The sequence below is a fragment of the Periophthalmus magnuspinnatus genome, chromosome 16 (genome assembly GCF_009829125.3).
Source record: "Periophthalmus magnuspinnatus isolate fPerMag1 chromosome 16, fPerMag1.2.pri, whole genome shotgun sequence".
Classification (NCBI taxonomy): Eukaryota; Metazoa; Chordata; class Actinopteri; order Gobiiformes; family Gobiidae; genus Periophthalmus; species Periophthalmus magnuspinnatus.
In genome coordinates this window covers 11,630,080-11,656,688 of record NC_047141.1, presented here as the reverse complement: position 1 = coordinate 11,656,688, position 26,609 = coordinate 11,630,080, and the positions used below count along the sequence as shown (strand labels likewise).

The 26,609-nt window shown below is 41.2% G+C and overlaps 1 protein-coding gene across 2 annotated transcripts; it reads left to right on the top strand.

The window, feature by feature from the left end:
* Positions 1-14: 14 nt before the first annotated feature.
* On the top strand, positions 15-26,609 carry drd2l (dopamine receptor D2 like). 2 transcript variants are annotated; one of them, XM_055228193.1, is made up of 8 exons: positions 15-86; positions 17,434-17,817; positions 19,412-19,521; positions 22,685-22,821; positions 23,775-23,992; positions 24,956-25,039; positions 25,171-25,525; positions 26,210-26,609. In XM_055228193.1, exons 2-8 carry the CDS (start codon positions 17,461-17,463, stop codon positions 26,404-26,406), a joined length of 1,458 nt encoding a protein of 485 aa, XP_055084168.1. In that variant the 5' UTR covers positions 15-86; positions 17,434-17,460; the 3' UTR covers positions 26,407-26,609. The 2 variants fall into 2 exon arrangements, with proteins under 2 accessions (XP_055084168.1, XP_033836998.1); XM_033981107.2 differs by lacking the exon at positions 15-86 and adding an exon at positions 5,923-5,998.

Here is a 26,609-nt window from a genome sequence, read left to right as displayed (position 1 = left end):
CCTGAAGCCACTGAGTCTCACGCTCTTCACTCAAGGGGATTATGAAGATTTAATGTGCATGACAGACAGGAGGGCCACAAGTCGAAGTGAGAGCCCGCAGCCGCTGACAACCTTCTATATGTCCGTACAACCAATCTGGCATAGATCCAACTGTATGCAAGTTTGTGCGTGTCTTTTTTATAAAAAATGTGCTGATATTTTTGTTCAAGCACCCAATTAAGGTTGAACAGTTTGGGGGGAAATGCCATTACAATAACTCTGATTAGATTTGAAATTTATGTCCAGCAGCTTTAACATCAATTAAGATTGAAATGTGAGCGGCTTAACTAATCACATGAGATCATCAATGAGGAATTGCATGCTTTTTAGATCAAAACTGCCTGCCTGCCAGCCAAAACAACTTTCTCATTGTATTTCACACAGAGAAAGTCTGGTTACGGTTCAAGGAGTGTTCAATTCCTCTGGAGGGTTTCTGCCAGACCAGTAGCAGCACGAAGGAGGGGGTTTGTGATTCTGCATATTCACTCTTTGCTCAAGTCCAAACTGTAAAAATGGGAGCCACAGTTAATTCTGTCGTCTTAGAATAAGTTCAAAAAAATTACTAGCTAACAGAAAAGTTGTTTATTGAAAATGCTATATTCACTAAAAAATTTATTATGTTTTAGAAGTTTCACATTCATTTTTGTCAGTCTCTCTTCCCCCTGCTCTCCATGCTAAGTCACTCCCCTTCAGAGCACAATCACAACACATTCAGCGCTCATCCCACTAATGAAATTACCACACATGTTGTTGTGTACAGTTTTGTATCATGCTTTTGTATACTTGGAGATATTGTTTTGCGGGAGCGTGGATGACGTTTGTCTGTGGGCTGAGTTTTGGACAGGATCATACTGCAAACTGTAAGAAGGGTTCGAATGGGGCCCAGGAGAGATCGCTAAATTACTGAAACATTCATGAACAACTAAAACCTCTTCCGACATGTTTGTGATGAGGGAACAGCGTGATGTCTTGTGGGCTGCTTCCATGGGTTTTCCAGCATTTTTGCGGTTATACTTTGGTAATTTTCTAGTGTGAGACGCAGGTTGTCATTTTCAACCAGCTTGGAATAAAATAAGAAATTACTTTTGGCTGGCCAGGCAACAAAACAACATAATTAGATGTTTATTTTGCCCTCATACCCTCTTGAGATATTATACATTTATTGCCAAAATAATTGCACTCTTTTGCAATTTGCTTATTGAGACCAAAAAAAATTTATTTGATTAATCTTGCAACCCTACATCTAATATGCATTTAAGAAAGATTATTTATCATTTTATATACAGTAAATTGAGACTACTTTTAAAGTCAGACTGGGAATTCTGTTTTTGTGACTATAGTTTATCTGTCTGATATTTCCTCTAGGACATCTTGTTACAAAGCGTTGCCATAAACGGTAGGCTAGGGATGCATTGGAACAAAACATTCTCATTAAGGTACAGCCGATGATGAAAGGGGACTAAATTGCATATAGACGTACCAGCACGGTTCTTCAATAGTCTATAATCCCTTTAGTTTAAACGGGGCTGGAGGACCGGTGAGATTTGCTGATTAACTGTCAGAGATATTAACCATAGACCAACAAACAAAACATTTGAATTCTAAAATGTGAATACAGCCTATATGGTGAGACGAAAGTGGACTTGACAAGCATTCCAATTGGGTTATGTTGGGACTCCTCAAAACCTTGTACCGGTTGTTGATACATTTATCACGAAGGGGACCAGACAAGGGCAACAGGATTTCGATTAGGAAGTAGAAGATATGACATCAGCCTCATCCTAACACTATGCTATATTTCACCGTGCAGGGAAGTGGCACAGACTGCTTTAAAAATGTCCCATTTTTACGGGTCAGCTCTGATCAGCGGCAGGTTCGACTCTGTCCTGTCAACCTGATCTAGTCTGCTCCACCAATTTTCTTTTGACTTCTTTTATCTCTGGTGGGTTTTGGCTCCGACCTTGAGTTTGCTGCAGATAATGCCATAAATATAAATCGCTTAGAATCACGACTTTTATTGTTGTCTTTGTGTTGATTTGACTTCCTAGGCTGTTTCAATTTAGTTACTGTTTACTGGAGAAAAAGTTGTTATTTTTCTAATCTTTCTGTATGAAATATCTTGAAATTAATGAGTCAAAAGTTTACAACAAAAAAACCTAATTTGTAACTTGGTAAATGTAAACAAGCAATTAAGTAAACAAGTGTATATACAAGTTTATAACTTGAAGGTAAGTTGAGTGACTAAACGTGAAATAATGCACAAAACCTGGTATTTTCAAAAGATGGACACAAAAATGTAGTAACTAAAGAAGTCCTTGTAAACATTTGTGCAATAAAAAGAAATTCAACTATGAAATCAACAGATCAGCTTACCAATGATTAAATGCTTACAGCCCAATAAGACAGATATGAGCACAATTTTCAAAAACCCAAAGTCACTTATTTTATCAGCACAAAAAAGCCTTTCTCCACTCTCTGACTGTTTTTGGTTTGTGGTGACGTGAATGGCAAGTGAACGATTGCTATTGAATCCCTTGGCCTGGTGAATAGCAGTGATTACCTAGTGCGATCACGAACTGCTGTTTCGTGCACCTGAGATTTGCCTAAAAAGGGAATCGTAAACTGCTCCTTTAAATTCCAATTAGCCAAAACAGAAGACTATAACAGATTTAGAAGAGTTCTGGGTAAAAAATTCATCACATGTAACATACCTTTTAGTAAATACATGTTTAAATTACAAACCTGTTCAGTTGCTTAATAATTTACATTTTTCATTACAATTCAGAAATTCCCTAAACATGCAATATTTAGTACAGTCGTTGAATATATACGGAATTAATGTTACCCGAAGGTGGGTTGACATCCGCGGTTCATTCATGTGGATAAGAGGCAGCAGTTCTCTTTAGTCCTGGAAAATCACACCTTGATTTGTTTTGTTTTTTTGTTTTTCTTGTCTAAGGACTCATTCAGAAACAATCAACGCTTTAACAGCTTTGTTTCCATTAATCTATTAAAACAATTTTATGTAACTCAAATTGCATCACAGCAAAACTCTCTCTGTCTCATGAAGGTCAAGAGCTGAGGTAGTTTCAAAGTTAACAGCTCGATTGAACAGACTTTCTCTGCAATATCCCAGAATAACCTTAAAAATTCAATTCTGTCAACTGGACAAAACGTTTTTTGAGTGAAAATGTTTCGCTGCTCATCCAAGCTGCTTCTTCAGTTATGATCAGATTGCTGGTGAAAGACAGGAGCTAACTACACTGAAACTAACACCCTGTTGTTTTCAGTTCCTGTTTGTTAGCTAGGTTTATTGAGTTACCTTAAGTGTGAACTGTGCCCGAGTTATATTTTGCATAACCATTCAGGCTCTTAATGGTCTTAAGTTATTGTGTTTTTTTAAGTTGTTTGCTTGTTTTTTGTCTGGTTGAGATTGTCACGGAATGTTTCCAAGATCTTCTTCTGCACCAGAAAGTGATGTAGTTTCAAAAAGACTAAAACAATACCTGTAGTTTCAAAGTTCCAGGGCTTCAAATGACTCAAATGATTCTAGTGAAGTGATGGAGGTCAAAAACAGTAGAGCACTTCCTATTACTTCATTATCAACTGATTACATCACAAGGTAGGGCAGAGTGTTTTCAGTTTGAGAGAAAAACACAGCCTAAATGTGCAGGATTTGTGTGTTAAACATGTGTGAATGAAACAAAACACAGCTCCAGGTATGTTTTTGATGAAGAAATAACACTGTACCATGGATGAAAAATTGAATAATATAGGCACATATGAATGCATTTATATCTATCTATTCTTACCATTCGTTCAGCATATTCTATATTCTGGCATTTCTCTGCTCTTTGGACAGTGGCTTCTATTCATCAACAGCTATTCATGTCTTCAACACTTCACTTGTCAATCTGCTGTCATCGATTTATAGGCTCTGTATTGTAAATTATACCCTTGCAAAAAGATGTTGTCTTCACTGAGATGTACAGAGAAAGGCACTAAAAATACCGCACTCCAATTTACCACTCTGACACTTAAGAATTATGTGTTAATTGTGTGCACGTGTTTGAGCATTGTACATTTATAAAGGCAAACAGCTGACAATTGGGAGCCCATCCCCGATGTCACTCCGAACTACACTACAGACGGGGAATCTGTGACATTTTGCACAAATTAATGTTGATCTAGACATTCCCGGTTAGTGCTGAAAAAGGAAAAACCCAGGTTAGAAAGCTTTAGAGTGCCTCAAGCTACAGCCCGAAATTTTAGTGTTCTTGCTTAACTTGTAATAAAAATGTCACCTAAGTCGACCACATTGAATCTAGTCTCTGAAACAAATATTAAAAAGTAAATATTCAAGTTGTGTTCAAATATCAGAACTTTTCCAATCTGTATTGTCTGCTCTGGAGTCAGTTTAGCCTATTGTTGTTGAAGAAATCTCTATTACACTGTAAAATGTAGGCCTAAAGCAACATGATAAATTGTGAAAATGTCTTAAAGCTACTATCTGTAATTGGCTATGTATATTACTTCTCCTGTCTGGCCAAAGATGAGCACAGGTAAGACTGAACAAAGTCCGGGAGGGGGGAACAGAGAGCAGGTTTCACATTTGTCATCTAAAAAAATAAAATAAATGGTAGCTTTAAATTTGTTAGGCCTATTACTAAACTTACATACATACAGGTTAAAAATAAAAGACGGGAACGGAAATCTTGCAGCATCTGTTTACAATTTCTTGGTGTTTGTCAGATTCACAGTGATGCTGCTGTCTGCCCTGATTGCCCTGCATTACAGCAACTCATACACCTTAAATTTAGCAATGACTTCTTTCTTTGATTTTTTTTTTTTTTTACTATATTATATCATATGTGGACCATTATTTAGCATTTTGTCCATTGTAGAGCACATTTATCTAAACCATGGGTGTCAAACACATTTTTACCGAGGGCCACATCAGCAAAATGGCTGCTCTCAAAGGGCCAGATGTAAAATAAATCTAACTACTTTTTAAACTTGTTAATTGACTAGTTCTGTATTTATTACTTATTCAAGTTACAAATATTGTATATGCATTTTCCTAGATGTAAAAATATGGCTGTGTAACTGTGCATCTCATGATAAAATGACATTTTAAGACCATCATACCTTTTAATTTACCCTGTCGAGGGCCACATAAAATGATGTGGAGGGCCACATTTGGCCCGTGGGCCTTGAGTTTGACACATGTGATCTAAACTAATAATAAACGTTCACTGACCTGTTCAAACTGCAAGACTTACACTGCAGTTCAGTTTAATTTCACTATAGAAAGCATCAGATTTTTATTTTATATATATATAATTGCCAGTGAGCATAGAATACTGGGCAGTGTTTGGGTAGATGTAAACCAACATTTTCTGAGCTCTACAGAATTTCTTGAACTAATGTGTAATGTTATGACACTGTACAAACCTCATTAAAGCTGATTTTACATATTCATCATAAAAGCGTCTTTATTCATCACCCCGCCCACTAATAATGACGGCAGCCAATAGCGCGCCAGTAGAGTCTAAAGTGATAAACGCTCCCTCACTGTCCTCGTGCCTCCTTTCACTCACCGCCTCAACTCTTTTATCTGGTTTTTGGCGGGCTCTTGTGAGCGCTCGTGCCGCCCTGACCCCGCTCGAGGTTGGAGGAGAGGAGACAAGAGAAGAGGACACAGGAGGAGAGGAGACAAGAGAAGAGGACACAGGAGGAGAGGAGACAAGACAAGAGGACACAGGAGGAGAGGAGACAGGAGAAGAGGAGACAGGAGACGGGCGCATTTCTTCCCCAGCTGGTACCGTGCGCGTGCGGCTCTAAGGTGGGAGGTGAAACCGCAGACAGAAAAAAGATGGGACGCTCTCGGTCAATCAGTTTGTATTTTGTAGCTCTTAAGGACACGCTGCGCGGTCAATGAACAGCCCTGTGCTCTGAGGTAAGTGTTTTCAGAGCTATTTGTATCCTTCATAAGATTGTGTAACTTCGAGTTGTTGTTTTTTTTTCCCATAATGGAAGTTCTCAGATGAATGCTCTTGACCGAGCCTCATTAGAGATTATCTACAGTGTAACGCCACAGTTTTGTCCTCAACAAGACAAACTTTGCAATTGTAGAAAAGCTCTTCATAATAAAAAAACGACTTACTCCGAAAAATTTAACATGTCAGAAAGTTGAATCTTAGGTTTTTGACCCACTCCTGGCATTTAGTTTATTATTTATTTGGGAATATGTAATGTGACATATGGTTTAATCAGTCTTCACCTCATGGGTTTGTCTGTTTGCTGCTGGATTAGGTTAAAACTACTTTCTTCTTCCAAATTAAATGTGATGACATTATCTATTTTAAGACTCAAGTAAAACCCAGAACATTCAATTTTGTTTTCCATTTTAATACCCCTAGGTGTCAGTTTATGTGAAGAGTGACCTAATGAGGAGTTGTTGACAAAATCAGTGATTCTCAACCTGGAGTTCGTAAAAATGAAAACACCTATAGGTTTAAGCAAAGCATTCATGGCCTTGTGCCCTAAACATAAAATATATTTTCCTGTTCTTTCCATAGCCTATGTTTTGTACCTTTTATACAAATTAGATACAGATTTATAAAGATTCTTTAAAAAAATTCCCTTTTGTTGTTACTGTGACATTATGGGGAGACCAGGGGGTAGTAACAGTTTTAATATCAGTATTAATTAGTACATATTTAAAATGTCTCAACCATAATACAATCATCTATTGTTTATGTGGTTTCTACTAAAGTGCACATGAACACTTGTATGGTAAATGGTAAATGGTCACATTTTTCTATAGCGCTTTTCCACCTTCAAGGCACTCAAAGCGCACTTGTATCTGACCTCTTTCATAATGAAGAGATCTTCAAAAAGATGTTTATCAAGATTTCAATAATATTAATTTTAAAAACACTAAAAAACACAAGCTCTACCATATATTTTGTTTATTTTTTATTGCCAATCAAATGATCCAGTTCTCCTCACCCACACTTTCCCAGTGCAATGCTCCTTCTCAGTTTGTATTACAATTCAGTACACATCAGCAGCTGCACACAAGCCCTCTGGACGCTGCAGTCTTTCAGTTTAAATAAAAGATGGCGAGAATACAAAAATTTCTTTTGCATAAATGATGTAAACTGAATTAGTACCCCCCCTCCCCAGGTCCTGCCTCATAACTATACCATATCCTCTGCCGCGAGTTCCTCATTTTTGTCAATCAATATTTAAGAATGTAAGATGTAATTCCATTAAGGAATCAAAGTCCTTGTGTATTCCTATTCCTATTGCTCATCTGAGCACCACAATCAATTGTTTGGCATCAATGTTATATTAAGGGCTTTGCATTTTGTTTGCTTGTTTTTTTCAGCTGTGAATATAACTGATTGCTACAAATGGATGCTCTTGAAAATGCATTGTGGAAGACAGAATGTTTTTATTGATTCCAGGCTGGAGGTATGTAATTCCACAGACAAACAGAATTGCTAACAAAGTAGTACATCCAAGAGGTGACTGTTCAAGTAATGTATATGCAATTCCCATGTGCTCACTTAGGTCTTTTGCCTGGGATCCAGAATATACACTTGTGAGTCTGGTCACCGGTTGCATCACCCTGAGTATCAAATAAAATATGTTTATTTAAGATGAGAAAAGGAAAAAAAATCACAAGGGGCTGAAAAGAGTGCAGATTTCTGTAGAATCAATGAGTGAAGAACTAAACTATAGAACACTATTAATCTGAGTTGAGAGAAATTAGATTTTGTTCAAAAGTATGGCTGACCAATGAGCTCCTTCGTTTCACATGCTTCACTGAAGTAATAAAATCTGATAGTGTCTGAATCTGGCTTGAGGGACACGGAGGGAGAGGTGACCAGACCGTCATCACTCTGTATAAAAAATATGGAGAGATATCATTCTGGGCCAGGTCTGATGATGAAAGAAAAATCTTTCTCACTAAAAATAACATTGTTTGCACAGTAAAAACATAAACAAGATAAAATATTTACAAAGTAAAAACAAAAAGTAATGTTGATAATATGCCACTCTACAAAGAAATGCTTTGATATTGAGATAGAATGTTCATTTTTTTTTAGATGGCCAATAAACAACTTATTGCAATTTTTAGAAAGATGAGGTGCAAGGGAAACAGCAGGTGGCTTATATTTGTGCAAAAGTAACTATGTGACATTTTATGACTTTAGTGAGTCATTTGGAATCGATGTACTACGTATAACCACATGGGGGGGGGTGCTGCCACACCACATCCCTAAAAAGAAATGGCAACGTACCAGTCAACTGATTAATTTATAGCCCTTCAAAAGAGGCTCTACTCTACTGTATATTGTAAAAAACAATGATTAGCCTTGTAAATTTTCAGTAATGCTGCATTATATATGAGGTCTGTGGTTATCTGTTGCCCAAATGTTTGCACGTTCATTAAAATATGTTGGAGTGATGATCCACATGACTTCTGGGAGTGGTTGATGCCTGAGACAAGTTTGAAAAGTGTGAGATAAACACTGATTTTATTTTTTATTTTGTTCAAAAGCACAGCAGTGAGAGATGATTATAGTGCTGCCGAACATCCACATCATTCCCAACGGCCACAGCCCAATCTTCTGAAAGAAATAAAAGACTTATCGCAGGACAGTTCTCAGCCTTTCTGAAGCTAGGGCAACTTTTCAAGAATCCCTCTTTTGGTGTCGGGGGTCAGTGAAGGTCAAGGGTGTAATGGAGCTGTTGAGTGTCTTTGCAAAAAGTCCCCAGAGGAAGAGAAACAGAAGAGTAGAGGAGATGAGAGCTGACAGACAAGAAGCTTGAGAATCGATTTATGTTGTTTGTACCTACCAATAGTAAAGGCAGTGTTAAAATATGACATTCAACAGTTACTCCCTTAGAATGAAGTGTCCTAAGAGCCACATTGCCACATTGTTGTTTTTGACATAATTTAGAGGAACCGTCCCTGGATGTTTCTTTGGGGAAGTGTTCAAGGCATTTTCCATCAGGAGGACACCCCAAAGAAGAATTAGGACATGTGGGAGATACTACGTCTCTTTGCTGGAAACACCTTGGCATCATCCCCAAGGAGCTTTGGGAAGTGTGTGAGGAAGAATGCTGATTAAAATCAATGACTCCTGTTACACTGACCTGGGAGCACTGCGGGTGTGGGTCTGTGCAAAGAATATGCAAGGAGTCTATTTTTCCCAGTGTTTAGGTAATTAGTCAAGTGTTATTGCATGACGCTGTGCTGTGTACGGTGCAGTCTGCAAGTAACCTTAGACGTTAGACTGTGCCCACAGACTCGGCCCTGGTGGAAGAAGATGGATAGAATTTTTACCACTTTTTAACAATGAAAACCGATCCACATTTCTTTACCTCTGTCTTCCTGATATTTTCAACACCAAATGCTATAATTGGGGAAACTCCCAAAAATTAACATTTATTTTTGTCAATTGGCCAAGCCAACCTGGCATTCAGTTTGCTTCACTGATTACTGAAGAACTGACATCTGGGTATATCTTTGATGTAACTTTCTACATTAGAGAAATAAAATAAACAGGGAAAGGTCTATACATACCATGCTTGATTGTGCCACATAATTACATCTTGGCTCAAATCTTCCAGTTACGTCCTTTTTATATAATGGTAAATGCTACATATCAGAGTAACAGTTTCAGTTTCTAGCAGACTGACCTTTGTTGCTCATTATGCATAATATCAGTCCATGCATTTTTAAATAAGCCGAAAAGTAAACGATGCAAATGAGGCAGTGCTTAAAGCAGTAGTGAGGGCATATGAAGTGAAGATAGCCAATGGACCGTTTGACACTTCCCTTGACCTTTGTCTTGTATTTCTGTAAAGGCTGTGTGTGCCAAACCCATCCAAGTGTAAATGTTCAGAATGGAGTTCATGTGAAAATAAGGTGCTTTGTATTGCAACCATGTTTCATTTAATTTTCCAGTGCTTTATTATCCCTCACTTGTCTACCTAGAATCTACCTGAAACTCGGAAATTGTTTGTGAAGCTGTCACCGCCAAGATAAATTTACCTGACTTAAACCATATGCTTATAACGAATGTTAATGCCTACGAACTAAATGAAGCCCGAATTGGCGGCAGTGCTTGGGAGATGCATTGAAAGGAGCACTAAGTTTATTTGTAGCTGCGGAGCATCTGAGGTGTGTTTCATTTTCACACCGGTACACTGTGTTAAAGCCGTAGAGAACATCTTTATAACTCATCTGCCACTTTTTTACATGCCTCATGGATTTGTTTTTTGAACATCTGCAGTGCAACAAGTCCACTTAACTGTATCTAACTATTTACAAGTTTTTTTAGTCATTGAAAAACAATTAACTGTTGCATGGAATTGGAGAATTGCATTGGTTCAATCCATCCATCCATCCATTTTCTTCCGCTTATCCGGGGCCGGGTCGCGGGGGCAGCAGTCTAAGCAGGGACTCCCAGACTTCCCTCACCCCGGACACGTCCTCCAGCTCCTCCGGTGGGACCCCAAGGCGTTCCCAGGCCAGCCGAGAGACATAGTCCCTCCAGCGTGTCCTGGGTCTTCCCCGGGGCCTCCTCCCGGTGGGACATGCCCAGAACACCTCCCTAGGGAGGCGTCCAGGAGGCATCCTGAGCAGATGCCCGAGCCACCTCAGCTGGTTCCTCTCAACGTGTAGGAGCAGCGGCTCTACTCCGAGCTCCTCCCGTGTGACCAAGCTCCTCACCCTATCCCTAAGGGTGCGCCCGGCCACTCTGCGGAGGAAGCCCATTTCAGCCGCTTGTATCCGCGATCTTGTCCTTTCGGTCATTACCCAAAGCTCATGACCATAGGTGAGGGTAGGAACGTAGATTGACCGGTAAATCGAGAGCTTCGCCTTCCGGCTCAGCTCCTTCTTTACCACAACGGACCGATACAGCGACCGCATCACTGCAGACGCTGCACCGATCCGCCTGTCAATCTCACGCTCCATCCTTCCCTCACTCGTGAACAAGACCCCGAGATACTTGAACTCCTCCACTTGGGGCAGAGACTCACCACCCACCCGGAGAGAGCAAACCACCTTTTTCCGGTCGAGAACCATGGCCTCGGATTTGGAGGAGCTGATTCTCATCCCAGCCGCTTCACACTCGGCTGCAAACCGCCCCAGTGCCTGCTGCAGGTCCTGGCTTGAAGAAGCCATCAGGACAACATCATCTGCAAACAGCAGAGATGAAATCCTGTGGTTCCCAAACCAGGCCCCCTCCGGCCCCTGGCTGCGCCTAGAAATTCTGTCCATAAATATAATGAACAGAACCGGTGACAAAGGGCAGCCCTGGCGGAGTCCAACATGCACTGGGAACAGGTCTGACTTACTGCCGGCAATGCGAACACAGCTCCTGCTCCGGTCATACAGGGACCGGACAGCCCTTAGCAAAGAGCCCCGGACCCCATACTCCCAGAGCACCCCCCAAAGGACACCACGAGGGACACGGTCGAATGCCTTCTCCAGATCCACAAAACACATGTGGACTGGTTGGGCATACTCCCATGAGCCCTCGAGGACCCGATGGAGAGTATAGAGCTGGTCCAGTGTTCCACGACCAGGACGAAAACCACACTGCTCCTCCTGAATCCGAGGTTCGACTATCGGTCGGATTCTCCTCTCCAGTACCCTGGAATAGACCTTACCGGGAAGGCTGAGGAGTGTGATTCCCCTGTAATTGGAACACACCCTCCGGTCCCCTTTCTTATACAGAGGGACCACCACCCCGGTCTGCCATTCCACAGGTACTGTCCCCGACTGCCACGCGATGTTGCAGAGACGTGTCAGCCAAGACAGTCCCACAACATCCAGAGACTTGAGGTACTCAGGACGGATCTCGTCCACCCCCGGAGCCTTGCCACCGAGGAGCTTGCCAACCACCTCAGTGACTTCAGCCAGGGTGATGGACGAGTCCGCCTCTGGGTCCCCAGTTTCTGCTTCCTCCTCGAAAGACGTGACAGTGGGATTGAGGAGATCCTCAAAGTATTCCTTCCACCGCCCGACAACATCCCCAGTCGAGGTCAGCAGCTCTCCACCCGCACTGTAAACAGTGTTGGTGAAGCACTGCTTTCCCCTCCTGAGGCGTCGGACGGTTTGCCAGAATCTCTTTGAGGCCGTCCGATAGTCCTCCTCCATGGCCTCCCCGAACTCCTCCCAACCCCGAGTTTTTGCCTCTGTGACTGCCCGAGCCGCGGCACGCTTGGCCCGTCGGTACTCATCAGCTGCCTCAGGAGTCCCACGAGCCAACAAGGCTCGATAGGACTCCTTCTTCAGCTTGACAGCATCCCTTACTTCCGGTGTCCACCACCGGGTTCGGGGATTGCCGCCGCGACAAGCACCACAGACCTTACGACCACAGCTACGAGCAGCCACATCGACAATAGAGGTGGAGAACATGGCCCACTCGGAGTCCATGTCTCCAACCTCCCCCGGGATCAGGGAGAAGCTCTCCCGGAGGTGGGAGTTGAAGACCCCTCTGACAGAGGGCTCCGCCAGACGTTCCCAGCAGACCCTCACAATGCGCTTGGGCCTGCCAGGTCTGTCCGGCTTCCTCCTCCGCCAGCGGATCCAACTCACCACCAGGTGGTGATCAGTTGACAGCTCAGCCCCTCTCTTCACCCGAGTGTCCAAGACACGCGGTCGGAGGTCAGATGACACGACAACAAAGTCGATCATCGACCTCCGACCTAGAGTGTCCTGGTGCCACGTGCACCGATGGACACCCTTGTGCTCGAACATGGTGTTTGTTATGGACAAGCTGTGACTAGCACAGAAGTCCAATAACAAAACACCGCTCGGGTTCAGATCGGGGAGGCCGTTCCTCCCAATCACGCCCCTCCAAGTGTCACTGTCGTTACCCACATGGGCGTTGAAGTCCCCCAGGAGAACAACGGAGTCCCCGGTTGGTGCACTGTCTAGTACCCCTCCCAGGGACTCCAAGAAGGCCGGGTACTCTGCACTGCTGTTTGGCCCGTAGGCCGACACAACAGTGAGAGACCTGTCCCCGACCCGAAGGCGCAGGGACGCGACCCTCTCGTTCACCGGAGTGAACCCCAACACGCAGCGGCTGAGCTGTGGGGCAATGAGCAAGCCCACACCAGCTCGCCGCCGCTCCCCGCGGGCAACGCCAGAGAAATGGAGAGTCCAACCCCTCTCGAGAAGTTGGGTTCCAGAGCCCAAGCTGTGCGTGGAGGTGAGGCCGACTATATCTAGCCGGTAACGCTCAACCTCCCGCACAAGCTCAGGCTCCTTCCCCCCCAGCGAGGTGACATTCCATGTCCCCAGAGCTAGTCTCCATGTCCGGAGATCCGGTCGTCGAGGTCCCCGCCTTCGACTGCTGCCCGGATCTCTCCGCACCCGCCCCTCATGGCTCCTCCCGCAGGTGGTGGGTCCACGGGAGGACGGCCCCACGTCGTTTCTTCGGGCTGGGCCCGACCGGGCCCCGTGGGGAAAGGCCCGGCCACCAGGCGCTCGCTGCCGAGCACCCACCCCAGGCCTGGCTCCAGGGTGGGGCCCCGGTAACGCCAGTCCGGGCGACGTAACTGGCCTCGTTGTTTCTCTATTCATGATGGGCTTCTGAACCGCTCTTAGTCAGACCCGTCTCCCAGGACCTGTTTGCCATGGGTGACCCTACCAGGGGCATGAAGCCCCCGACAACATAGCTCCCAGGATCATTCGGGTACTCAAACCCCTCCACCACGTTAAGGTGGCGGTTCGGGGAGGGGGCATTGGTTCAAATTGTCCTTTATTTTTGCACAAGCAGCATTTTTAGCTTTCCTGGGTTTTGAATTTTGTAAAGCAAGTTATAAGTTATTAATCACTTAATATCAAAGCTAAGTGTAAAATACATATTTGTTAGACAGTTTCCCATCATGTAAAAGGTTGGCAGTTCCATCCCAGTTCCATCAATACGTAGTGACTTCACATACTTTAATTATGAATGTGTATGAATTAGGATTGTCAAAACTATTGAAAATCAGATACTAATCAATACTAAAACTATTGATACTGAAAAACATAACTGGATAAAATTTGACGTTTCTTGAACTCATCCTGAGTTTTATCAGAACTAATATAAATCCTCATGGTATAATAAACAAATACTATTGTTTTGTCTTGAAAATTACAATATTGTCTAAAAAAAGAGTGTTTAAAATGATTATTTGGGTATCAAAATCTGTATCGAGTCCATTCTTTAGTATTTTTTTATTACTCGTGCCATTTCATTTTATTGGGAATAATTTAAATAGTCAAAAACTAAATAATCATACAATTGACATAAATACAACCATAATGTGCCTTGACATTATTGGCATTAACAAAAGGAACTGCAAGAAGATAAATCTTAGAAACCCAGCTCCTTTCACAGAAAAATAAAATAAACATTTCTGTGATTCTTGTTCTTTCTTATTCTGTAAAGCACTTTGAATTACTTTATGTACGAATTGGGCTATACAAGTAAATTTGCCTTGCCCTGCCTAAAGTGTGAAATTCCACTGGAGCCTGGAATACCCCACAGAAGTCATGTCTCTGTTCAGCACAGTAGTTAACTTTAAGTGGACAAGGTTGTATTCATATTCACACACCGGTATATGAAGGTCTGACCTGAAGAAACCTTTTAACGGTCTTGTGTTTATGTGGTAGACATGATGCATATAGAGGTTGTGCATTGTCAACCAAGTGTGAACATGTACAGACTCTTCAGACCAGTGGAGTGCAGTGAAGGGAAATCAATGGAGGCGCTCCAGTGGTTGTGTTATGTTGAAATATTCAGTAGAAGCTGTTTATCCCTGTTTTAGTTAAATACTGTGACATCTTTGGGGCTGCAAATTGCAAGAAATAATAATAATAAGAAGAAGAAATCTATCTCATTTAGCAATTAAAATTTTAATTGGGAAGGATTTGGAAGGGATTTGTGGCAAAAAACAACAACTGTGTGTTAAAACATTGGGAATATACTATAACACCCAGTCTTCAACAAACTGCAATATCTGATATTTTGAGGCAAAAAGGTGTGGCGTGTTTGACAATGTTCCTGTGGAGACTATCCAAAATATCTTCTAAATTACATGTTTCTTTTGGGCATTTTTTTTTAAGCAATAACTTTTAAACTGTGTGTTTTGGATCCTTGTTTTTTACACGAATGTTATTTTAGATCACTTTTGTGCAAACATGGAGTTGGGCTGAGCAATATGAGAATACAGTTAGCTGCTATTTAGGTGATACTGTTGTATTGTAATCTCTAATGGAAATGTCAGCTTTAATCCGCTCAAATCCAAATTAGAGCAAGGGAACAGTGATCACAGCTCCCCATTATGAAGGTCATGGTGCTTTTTCAAAAGGGTCAAAAGTAATTGGATGCAAGTAAAAACACTTTGTAAAGCTGGCAGAGATTTACAGTAAAGCTCTGAAACAGCAGCACCAGTGCAGAGACACCCAATACCTATAATGTCCATAGGTTTAAAACTTGTTGACAAAGTATTTTTTGTAGGGATAAAAATGAACATTTTAGATAATGGTGACTTTTTGATTTTTTGTGCAATTACTTGTTAAGCCCCTGAAATGAGACAAAAGTCCTGAAAAGTAACCATATCTAAAAAGGTAATTTTTAATACTGAACAAACATTTGAAGGCTCAATTCCAATAATTTACAACAGATCTCTTTCAGGTTATTTATGTTTTCCATTTACATTTTATCCCCTGAAAAAGGTAGTGAATACCCTCAAAAGAAACTGTCAACACTTGAATCTGTCACTTAAATACGATTTCATAAATGAGCCACTAGTCCAAGGAAATGCAGTGTAAAGATAAAAATGGTAGATTTGGCATGATAAAAAGTTATCTGTTTCATGAATATTAGTAGTAGAACAGTCCAGAATATGGTATGAATGTCGTCCTTTATTAGAGCTGTAGTAGCCTGTAGGAGAATGAGCTCCTCTCCCCTCCTAATGTGCCGTGGAGTGTGTGAGTGGTGAGCCATAGTGTCCATGATGGAGAGCAGTTTGTCCAGTGTAGATCAGTTTCTCATGGGGAGCTCTGTCTTTTGTCTTAGTTATTATAGTTTTCATTTCTTATGGTAGAATTACTTTATGCAGTCCACAGCGCTCCTTTAAGGCTAGTGAAATTTTGTACTGAAGGCAAACATGAACTCCCTGCCTCCACAGTAGTGTCCTTAAGAAGAACATTTCACAGAATGACTCAAGCTTTTTATATTGCTCTTAAGGAGACAAATAAAAGAAAAAAAAAAAAAAAATGGTGTTATATATCGAGCCCATCAAGTCCCTGGATGTCAGTCAATATCCTGGCCTTATGTGAAATCTATAGATATGCCACAGTAAGTAGTGTTTAGTTCAGGGGCCTTGGTCAATATGCTGAGGTCAACAGGTGGGGTGGGCTATTGATTTTTGGGATGCAATCTAGAATATTCATTCCTATTCATTGATCATCCATCTGGAGCTTACATTTGGGTCAAAAGTGTTACATATATATATATCTTACAGAGAGTGACTAAAATAAAATGAAGTACTGTCGAACACTATCTTATTTTATATGTCTATTCATTTTTTTCTGACTATGTGTTTGATGTTTGCTGTCGTTTGTATCATTAGACAAGGCTCACTGGGTGAGCTGGCACAATAGAAACATTGTAGATAAAGTTTGCCCTTGAGCATGGATGAATGCTGTTTCGTATAGGTTTTCTTTTAATCATTTATAAAAACTATGTTTTGAAGTAAGTCATGTCTTTTTAGAATGGTTCCTTTGATTCTACACTGCTAACAAGGATGAATTGTAAGTGTTTAGGCAGGCATTGTCCTATATATGTCCTATTATTTCTCAAAGGTTAAAGAACTTATACTTGTCTGTGTAATCAGTCGTCCAGGTCTGATCCATAGCAATAATTGTAAGTATGTGTTCTTCAATCATTTTCCAATCATTCCAGTCCTCACATAGTAGCTAAACAAGTGCTCTATCTGATAGAAATAGCAGCCAGCAGGTGGAGTTCTTGGCCCTCTGCTTTTACAAGTTTGATTAGGGAGGGTGATTTGACATGTATTTTTAAAATGTTATTTTTGTCATGAGCTAGTTTAAATATTGTGTGTCTGTTTTTGGTTGGACAGTATGCTTCAATGCTGTGAAAAGATCAAGCTCTATTTTGTATCTTTGTAAAAGGGATAACAGGATAAAGGATCCTGTTGGTCGAGGAACCATTGGCTTTTAAAACTTTTATAGGAGAAAAGAGCTTTGTCTTTGTCAGAGCTTTGCTGAACTCTGAACTGCAGGGTATGAAGGGCCTGAGCATCATCATTTACTGTCCTCTGTTTTGTTCGGTCCATTTCCAGGTCGACCATGACCAGTGAAGTGACATCATGACTTTTCTGAACGAGTCCGATGAGTCACCGCCCGCTCCCTCCTTCACTCTCTCCTTGGCCGAAAACAATTTGTCTGTCTTCGTTTCTAATGACCCCTTTTTGTCCAACACCGCATCCTTGATCACTTCGCCTAACTGCACCGTCCCTCCATCACTGTCCTCTCCTCCGTACAACTTCTACGCTGTGCTACTGATTCTGCTCATTTTCTGCGTTGTCTTTGGGAATGTGCTGGTGTGTGTGGCTGTTTCCAGGGAGCGGGCTCTACAGACCACCACCAACTACCTTATCGTCTCCTTGGCTGTTTCTGACCTGCTGCTGGCCATCCTGGTCATGCCATGGGGAGTCTACCTAGAGGTCTGTATGTGAAAGACACTGGTGTAAATAATCATGCTCCCATTATGCTCCCATTATGCTCACATTTTTAGGGCTGGATGATGATAAAAATGTAATCATGATGTCGTATTTTGAGTCATTGCTTTTCTCTTTATTGCTGCTCTGTGCTCAAACTAAATCATTTTTCCCCACCCACTCCTCTTATTGGTCAGCTTCTGTCATGCTCAGAGTACAGAATAGACTTATTGATTAAACAAAACATCATTTGTTCACTTGTTTTATCATACTTGTAAATTCCAGTGTGTCATCTTTTTTGATATATTCCTGCCTATTCATAGGCAATGGAGCTTGTAAAAATATATAGTATAGTTATACGGAATGGGGGAAGTATCAGTGAGTTTTAGTTGTTACATCTACTTGTAACATACCAATATATCTGGAGGGATATTTTTATTTACCTTTATTTAACAGGGATTTATACCTTATACTACTCATTTCACTAAAACATTATATTTAAGGTTTCACAAAAATCTTGCCTGTTTTGTTTTTGTTTTTTGTTTTTTTAATAGAGGTCACCTTTATTTTGTTACATCAATGTTTAATCCATCAGAAAAAATGCCATCCTTGTGTGTCTATTGTCACTGCATTTTGAATAGACTGGAATAGGTAGAGGTTTTCTTTTTAGAACTCAGTGCATCTTCCTGCATTTTTTTTTTTAACCTTTTTTCTCAACTTTTTTCCACAAACTGACATTTGACTGATGTAAAAGTATTATAACTATTTACCACAGGTACTATCCCACCAAACCAAGTAATAATTAGAAAAAACCATGAAAACTTGTCATGTGCATTTTAAGACCCAGTAAACAGCTTGTACTTGAGCTAGAGCTTCACAACCACATTGCTCAACAGCAAAGGAGAAGTCATTCAGTAAGTTCATTCAAGGTTTAGGGCTGAATTGTACTGGTGCTACTACTCCTCTGATTATTAATGACAGCACATTCAAATGATTTTCTTCTTTGTGTCCTTGCTGGCTGATTAGGAGAATACATCATGCTCTACAGGAAAACCTCACAATTTAAATTGCCAGGATAAAAGACTTTTGTCACTCTTTTCCTCCTCTGATGTAACTGAAAACTTGTAATTTCCACAATAAACAATATAGGCTTTAATAATTGCCTAACCACATGCTTTACTGACAAAGGGCTGACTGGGGACTTCTCAATTAAAAAGCCTCAAGCTGATCAGTGATAATTAGAAATGACTTGAGTCTTGACCTTTATTAAAAATGATTGCAAGTGATTGCACAGCTCTACATGAAATAGACCAGAGACTCCACTTTTGTCCACTTATGGACATTGTCTTCATGGATATAAGTTTAATGCAAGCAGCCTGTAGAACAATAGTCAAAGCTTTTTCATTTTCATGGAGACGAGCAGGTGGTAGACCTTTCGACAGAAAAGTTACAGGTGGTCCTTTTAAGTAGACCTTTCGTTTGAAGATATGACTGCACCCACCTGGCTTGTTGCCATTATCTCTCATTTAATTTACAAATACCGTCAGACTTGGGCCAAGTGGGGTGCATAAGCATTCATGTCATGTCTGTTTGTGTCTAGGTGGTGGGAGAGTGGCGCTTCAGCCTCATTCACTGCGACATCCTGCTCACTCTGGACGTCATGATGTGCACGGCCAGCATCCTCAACCTGTGCGCTATCAGCATTGACAGGTGCATTAAAGGCAGTCTCCGGGAAGACTTATGTTTTCACAAACAGTTGGGCTTATTTGAATTTTAATTTCCTTCTTCAAAGATAGAGGCTTGTGTTTTGAATGAGGTAACGGGAGTTCATGTAACACCGGGAAGTGGGACTTTTTTGCTATTAAACTGTGTACATGGTTTTTTTATCTACTATCTACTGTTCGGTTTTGTAATTTTAGTGCAAACTAAAACATTTGCAGCTTTCTGGTCAAAAAATATCAGAATTTGTGCTGCCTTCAGTAGTCACAGAATTTCAAGTAGCTGGTGACATTATGCATGACTTTCCCTGATTAAAGCCAGGTGTTTCTGATGACTAACACCTGGCTGCAGGGGCGGAGTTGGGGTGTTAGACCAATCATACTATTTCTCATACCCTGCCAATCACTCCCCTCACTCTCTTTAATCCACAGTTACTGCCAAGTTTAGCGGATTTATTTAAAATATGATTGTGAGCAGTTTAGGTGTTTAGTCCCAGACCCACACTTTTTCCCAAAGCAAAGGATGAAGGCGGCATGTAGTGGTAATGTACAAAGTTTATTTAGACAATCATGCTAAAAGGCTTTTCTTTCTTTTATATTAATTGACTTTTGAGGCTAGCTACACAAAAATAAATTTCCAACACAACAAATTGGGAATAGAGAAACAACGAGGCCAGTAAGTAAGTAAGTCAGACCTGTTCCCGGTGCATGTTGGACTCCGCCAGGGCTGCCCTTTGTCACCGGTTCTGTTCATTATATTTATGGACAGAATTTCTAGGCGCAGCCAGGGGCCGGAGGGGGCCTGGTTTGGGAACCACAGGATTTCATCTCTGCTGTTTGCAGATGATGTTGTCCTGATGGCTTCTTCGAGCCAGGACCTGCAGCAGGCACTGGGGTGGTTTGCAACCGAGTGTGAAGCGGCTGGGATGAGAATCAGCTCCTCCAAATCCGAGGCCATGGTTCTCGACCGGAAAAAGGTGGTTTGCTCTCTCCGGGTGGGTGGTGAGTCTCTGCCCCAAGTGGAGGAGTTCAAGTATCTCGGGGTCTTGTTCACGAGTGAGAGAAGAATGGAGCGGGAGATTGACAGGCGGATCGGTGCAGCGTCTGCAGTGATGCGGTCGCTGTATCGGTCCGTTGTGGTAAAGCTGAGCCGGAAGGCGAAGCTCTCGATTTACCAGTCAATCTACGTTCCTACCCTCACCTATGGTCATGAGCTTTGGGTAATGACCGAAAGGACAAGATCGCGGATGAAATGGGTTTCCTCCGCAGAGTGGCCGGGCGCACCCTTAGGGATAGGGTGAGGAGCTCGGTCACACGGGAGGAGCTCGGAGTAGAGCCGCTGCTCCTACACGTTGAGAGGAACCAGCTGAGGTGGCTCGGGCATCTGCTCAGGATGCCTCCTGGACGCCTCCCTAGGGAGGTGTTCTGGGCATGTCCCACCGGGAGGAGGCCCCGGGGAAGACCCAGGACACGCTGGAGGGACTATGTCTCTCGGCTGGCCTGGGAACGCCTTGGGGTCCCACCGGAGGAGCTGGAGGACGTGTCCGGGGTGAGGGAAGTCTGGGAGTCCCTGCTTAGACTGCTGCCCCCGCGACCCGGCCCCGGATAAGCGGAAGAAAATGGATGGATGGACAAATTGGTACTGAAATATAAAATTATATCAACAAAACCAAAATTAGTAATGCAAAACCAATCATTAATCAAAAAACAAAATAACAAGTCAAATCCTATACTCCAATCCAATTTTGGATGTGGCCCATCCAATAACAGCCCTTATTTACAATGGAAATTCAACGCATAAAAAACGACCGAGGTGCACGTACACAGCACGCATATGGCTGCAAAAAATGAGAGTCTGACCGGCTTTCACGTGCATCGAGCCGGAAATCCACGTGGATTAGACGCTGCACCATAAAGCAGCCTTTAGAGTTAATATCCAATAAATTGATTAATATTAGTCCATTTATAAAAATAAATATGTCTTGACAATTGATTTGATTTTCTTCTGTAACACACAACAGCTGGATTCCTCATAATGAGACAGACTTCATTGTCTCCAAATCAATAAAAATGATTTTATGACACAGAGCGCATGATGTAGGAGGTTCTGTTTACTGTTTGTGTTTGAGCTCTAACAGTCTAAGGTGTCATTGGGGCAGATCTCCTTAGATCAAGGAGACTAGCTGATTTGGTTTTCTTCCTCTTTATGAGGACAGCAGGAAGCAAGCAGACTTCCAGAGGGCAGGCTGCCTGCACCTGCCACTGATTCCTCGACTAAAGTGACACGTCAAAGCTACATTGGTTCAGGAAGTTTAAATTCATTCATTCATCATCATCCATGAAATTAGGCCTAAGAGGTGTGACAAAAAAAAAAAATCTTCATATTGATCAATCACGATTTATTATTTTATTTTGTCTCATTAAAAACAAATAAAACCTGTTTTCAATATTATTTTCTGAACATAAACAATACAGTTGTGTAATACTTGCCATGTAATACAAAAAGTAGGTAAATGTATTCCTCCTGTGTCTGAACTCGGCTTGGCTGTGGACCTCTCAATTATAAAGACCCAAGCTAATCACTGATGTCCAAATAAAACATCAAAACTTTATTTAAGTTGTTTTATAAAATATACTACTTGTGTGAAAGATTGTGACTGGACCATTCCTAGGTAAAAAAAAAAACAATAACTAAACCAAACTAAATAAAAATAACTGATTAAAGTTTCCCTTGTGCAAATCATGAATGTGTACTAGTTACCAGAAGTAAAACATGTAGTGCTGTAATCTTTACAGACCACAATCCACATCATTGTTACTTTGTCTTTTGATAACTGAAATTAACCTACTCTTCCATACTGACATTATGCATAATTTATGCATGTTTAATATTCAGATTATCTTATACCCAGACTGGAGTAGGTTCTTTGATACAACTCTGCATAATATACTCGTTAACGTCATTTCTTGAAGTACACAGTACATTTGTTATGTAACAAGTACCACTACATAAGCCCTTTTGTGCTTTGTTTAAAATGCACAGACATGTCAAAGGGATCAAATAGTGACAGTTCATGAATGAGTATGCATTTACAAATAGAGTGTAGGCCTCTTATTGAAAGAGTGTACTCATGTGTCTGTCTGTATTGTCACAGATACACAGCAGTAGCCATGCCGCTGCTCTACAACACGCGCTACAGCTCCAGGAGGAGGGTGGCTGTGATGATTGCTGTTGTGTGGTTTCTGTCTTTTGCCATCTCCTGCCCCTTGCTATTTGGACTCAACAACACAGGTAAAATATTCTATATCATCCCTTCTCTCTAGTGTCTTTTAAAATGGCTGTACTGAACTCCAAATCTGATGATGCATAACTTGCAAGCTCAAAAAATATTACAGACACTACTCACTTTGATTTATTTGGCTTTCGCAACTGTGTTTTTAAACCAACCATCTGTTTTGAAGTTTAACAATCAATCTATGATAACACAAACAAACAACACATGTCACTAGGCTTCTGTTTCAGTTCTTTTCCACTTCCAACAGGTAAATCCACTGTGTGGAGGGTTTGGAAGTTTTAATGTTTACTTGAATAAAGTGAACTACATAAACTGAACTATGTTATGTTATTGTGAATTATAAAGTACATCTATCATCAACTGCAAAGAAATTATGTGTAAAAATGGGTCTGTAAAAGAAATAAGCCAATATACTGGGATAACTGAATAGTGTACAGTGAATGAATAATGGCCCATATTTTGAGAGGCTTGTGAACCCATCACTGAATTGCTGTTTAAAATGGTAAATAAGACCTTATAAACAATTCACCAACCCCTGAGTCGTATAGAAATAAATATTAACTTAGTTAAAGGGGGATGCAAGAAACAATTATTGAATTTCCATGCAGTGAAGGGAAGACTGACCTGAAAACAAATGGATTCACCTACGCCATCCGAGTGTTGTCAACACGTCACACAAACTGACTCATCTTTTTAAATAATGTAAGCACAAGGACAGGTGTAATACAAGATCATCAAACAAATTCTGTGAACCAGGCTTCAAGGTAAAAAAAGAACATGTGTAAGTGCGTTGTTGTGTAAATGTTTTTCAAAAGACATTTCAAGACTTTTAAGGGGTCATTTTTACTTATTATCATTATTCTCTTTGAACTATCTAAAGCATAATGCTGTCTACATTTGTATGTTGTATTTGCATTTTCCAAGTAGTCCTTTTTCTTTTTGTCATTAGCCAGTCGAGATGGCACCACATGCAGCTTTGCAGACCCTGCCTTTGTGGTTTACTCGTCTGTCGCCTCCTTTTACGTTCCCTTTATTGTCACGCTATTGGTGTACGCTCAGATCTGTGTGGTCCTACGTAAACGTGGTCGACGCACTGCTCCCCCGCGCAGGCACGGCCTCCATGCAGCAGGTGGCCCTGAGGGGGCAGAACCACACAGGCATCGGAAGGTAAATATCATCAGCTTTACTTAAAAAAGAAGAATTAAGCTCTAAATATTTACCTACTAATGGGGCACAGTGACTTTAAGATAACATTTGTCATAAATATTCAGTTGGCACAGACACAGCTGGCAAACCCCTTATAACACATTTCAGGATATACCTATCCAGCTCTGATATCGATATCAATACTTTGGCTGTAAGTATCTGCAGAGGCCCAATATTAACCAGTACCAGTTCAAGGACTGAGAATTGCATTTTTTCCCCAAAAAATAGAGGTGCACCTATCCAGCTTTTTCAGTTCCGATACTGGTTTCAATATATATATATTGGCTGACCTGATATTTGGAAGCTGATATCCAATCCATCAAATTTCCCAGTATTGGTGCTGATATCCAATACCAGCTGGTGCATCTCTACCAAAAACACAGTTAACTTATTACAAAATTATGTATGTTATGTAATTAATATTTATCAAAGTATATCTAACATCCTGAGACATTCTAGGCCTACACCAGCCTATAAATTGGCACAATCAGGATATTAGCTGAACCGATATCGCGAACGAATATTCGATCCAGCAAAATTTCCTGGATTGGTACCACTATCCGATACCAGAGTGCACTCTACTCAAATAATAAAATCATTTGTTGAGAGATCGTACGTCTCAGTAGGTTGCCAAAAATATCAAAACATTTGCAGTGGATAAATTTCATAATCTTTCATTTTATACGTCACTGGGCTCTTGATATAATTTGGCAGTGCAAATAAAAATTTATATTCTGAAGAAATCATACACATAAAACCAGCAAAAATATCATCACATAATGCCACCCTAGGTATCAATGTGAGTGTTATTTTTGTTTTATGTTCTATATCATATTTATATGTTTAGTAAGTGAATGTAAGTAAATGTGAACAATAACATTGTTTTGCGTACTTACTACATCTACTAAATCTGTTCTATTTCAGAATAAATGTACACAGCCAGAAGATGTTAAGCTCTGCACATTGATACTTAGACCATCTACTGCCGCTGCGCCAAGAAAGAAAGTTGTGAGTTGTCAAATTGGACTGAATCTTTGATTATATTACGTATTATGTGGCAAGTTCACAACAATGCAATACTATTTTGGCACTGACACAATTTCATATGCACACATTTTAAAGTTATGTCTTGTTTCCAGACTCTGGTGAAAGAGGCTCTGGTCCACCCTCTGGAGTTGGAGCCTGGTCAGTTCTTGCCACAGACGGAACAGACTCTGAGTCCTCCAGTTGCTCCACAAACCTCTGGCCACGCTGGTCGTGCCAGGATCTCTCTGTCCATCTCAGTTGGCCCGTCTCCTGTCCTGCCCGCCACAGTGTCCCGCTCAGCTCTCATGCCCCGTTCTGCCACCTTAGAAGACGGCATGAGGGGCCGTGAGGGCTGTAGGGAAAGGAGCACGGGCAGAGACAAGTGGGGTCTCAATAAAGACCGAGTGAGAGGAAGGCTTTCACAACAGAAAGAGCGCAAAGCCACACAGATGCTCGCTATTGTGCTTGGTGAGGGGAGTCTATTTACTAGTATAGTACCGGTATCAGTCCATTAACCTTTACCATTAACAGAAAGATGTGAGAAAAGAAAATCTATATTAAAAAAGAAGCTACACCTTGGTTACTACTTCACCTTCTGTTCCGACTAAAATGGAATTAGGTGAAAAGGTGACCTAATTGACCATAAATAAGTGTGTAAGCATCACTGTCAACACAGTGATTATCCAGGGAAGGCCTGTCTCCATGGGCTAAAAACGAACATCTTATCTAGGCTTGAAAGCCAAATGTATCCAGATGTGACTAGAAGCAAATGTAATGGGGGTTGCTCAGACTAAAATTGACGTCTCAAAAGAACATTGGCACTTAGATCAAAGGTTTCAAATATAGTCATCTGGAAAGTGTTTTTAAAATCATAAAGTAAATTCTGATTATGACAAATTATCAATGGCTTCCCAATGGTTAATTGAAATGTGTTGATTTCAGAAACAGATCTACCTTTGAAATCTTTTCATACCATGGACCGCTCCTGAACAAATGAATTACATCGACATGCTACTCGTGTATTTCCCATTTCAGTAATGTTTTCACATCACACCAGATTGTTTAAAAAAATAAAAAATGTACTGTAATGGCTTTTTGTTTCCTTGACTTTGTAGTCTTTATACTGTATAAACATTCCGTTCTGTTCCCCAGGTGTTTTCATCATCTGCTGGCTGCCGTTCTTTCTGACCCATGTACTTAAGGCTCACTGCTCCAGCTGCTGCATCACTCCCTCACTGTACAGCGCTGTCACTTGGCTGGGATATCTCAACAGCGCTGTCAACCCTGTCATCTACACCACTTTCAACATTGAGTTTCGTAAGGCCTTCATCAAAATCCTCCACTGCTGAGAAACAAGAAGGAGAGGGCCAAAGAGGGAATACTTTGTAGTTTAACAACAAACTTAAGAGGAAGAAGTAAAGAGACAGTAACGGCGGCTTATAACACTGAAAATGGATGATACAATGACCATGCAAGACTTGAACTGAGGGGGATGATGTACAGAAATAATATTTGGCGACAACAAAATGATCAGAATAAAGTGAATGTGACT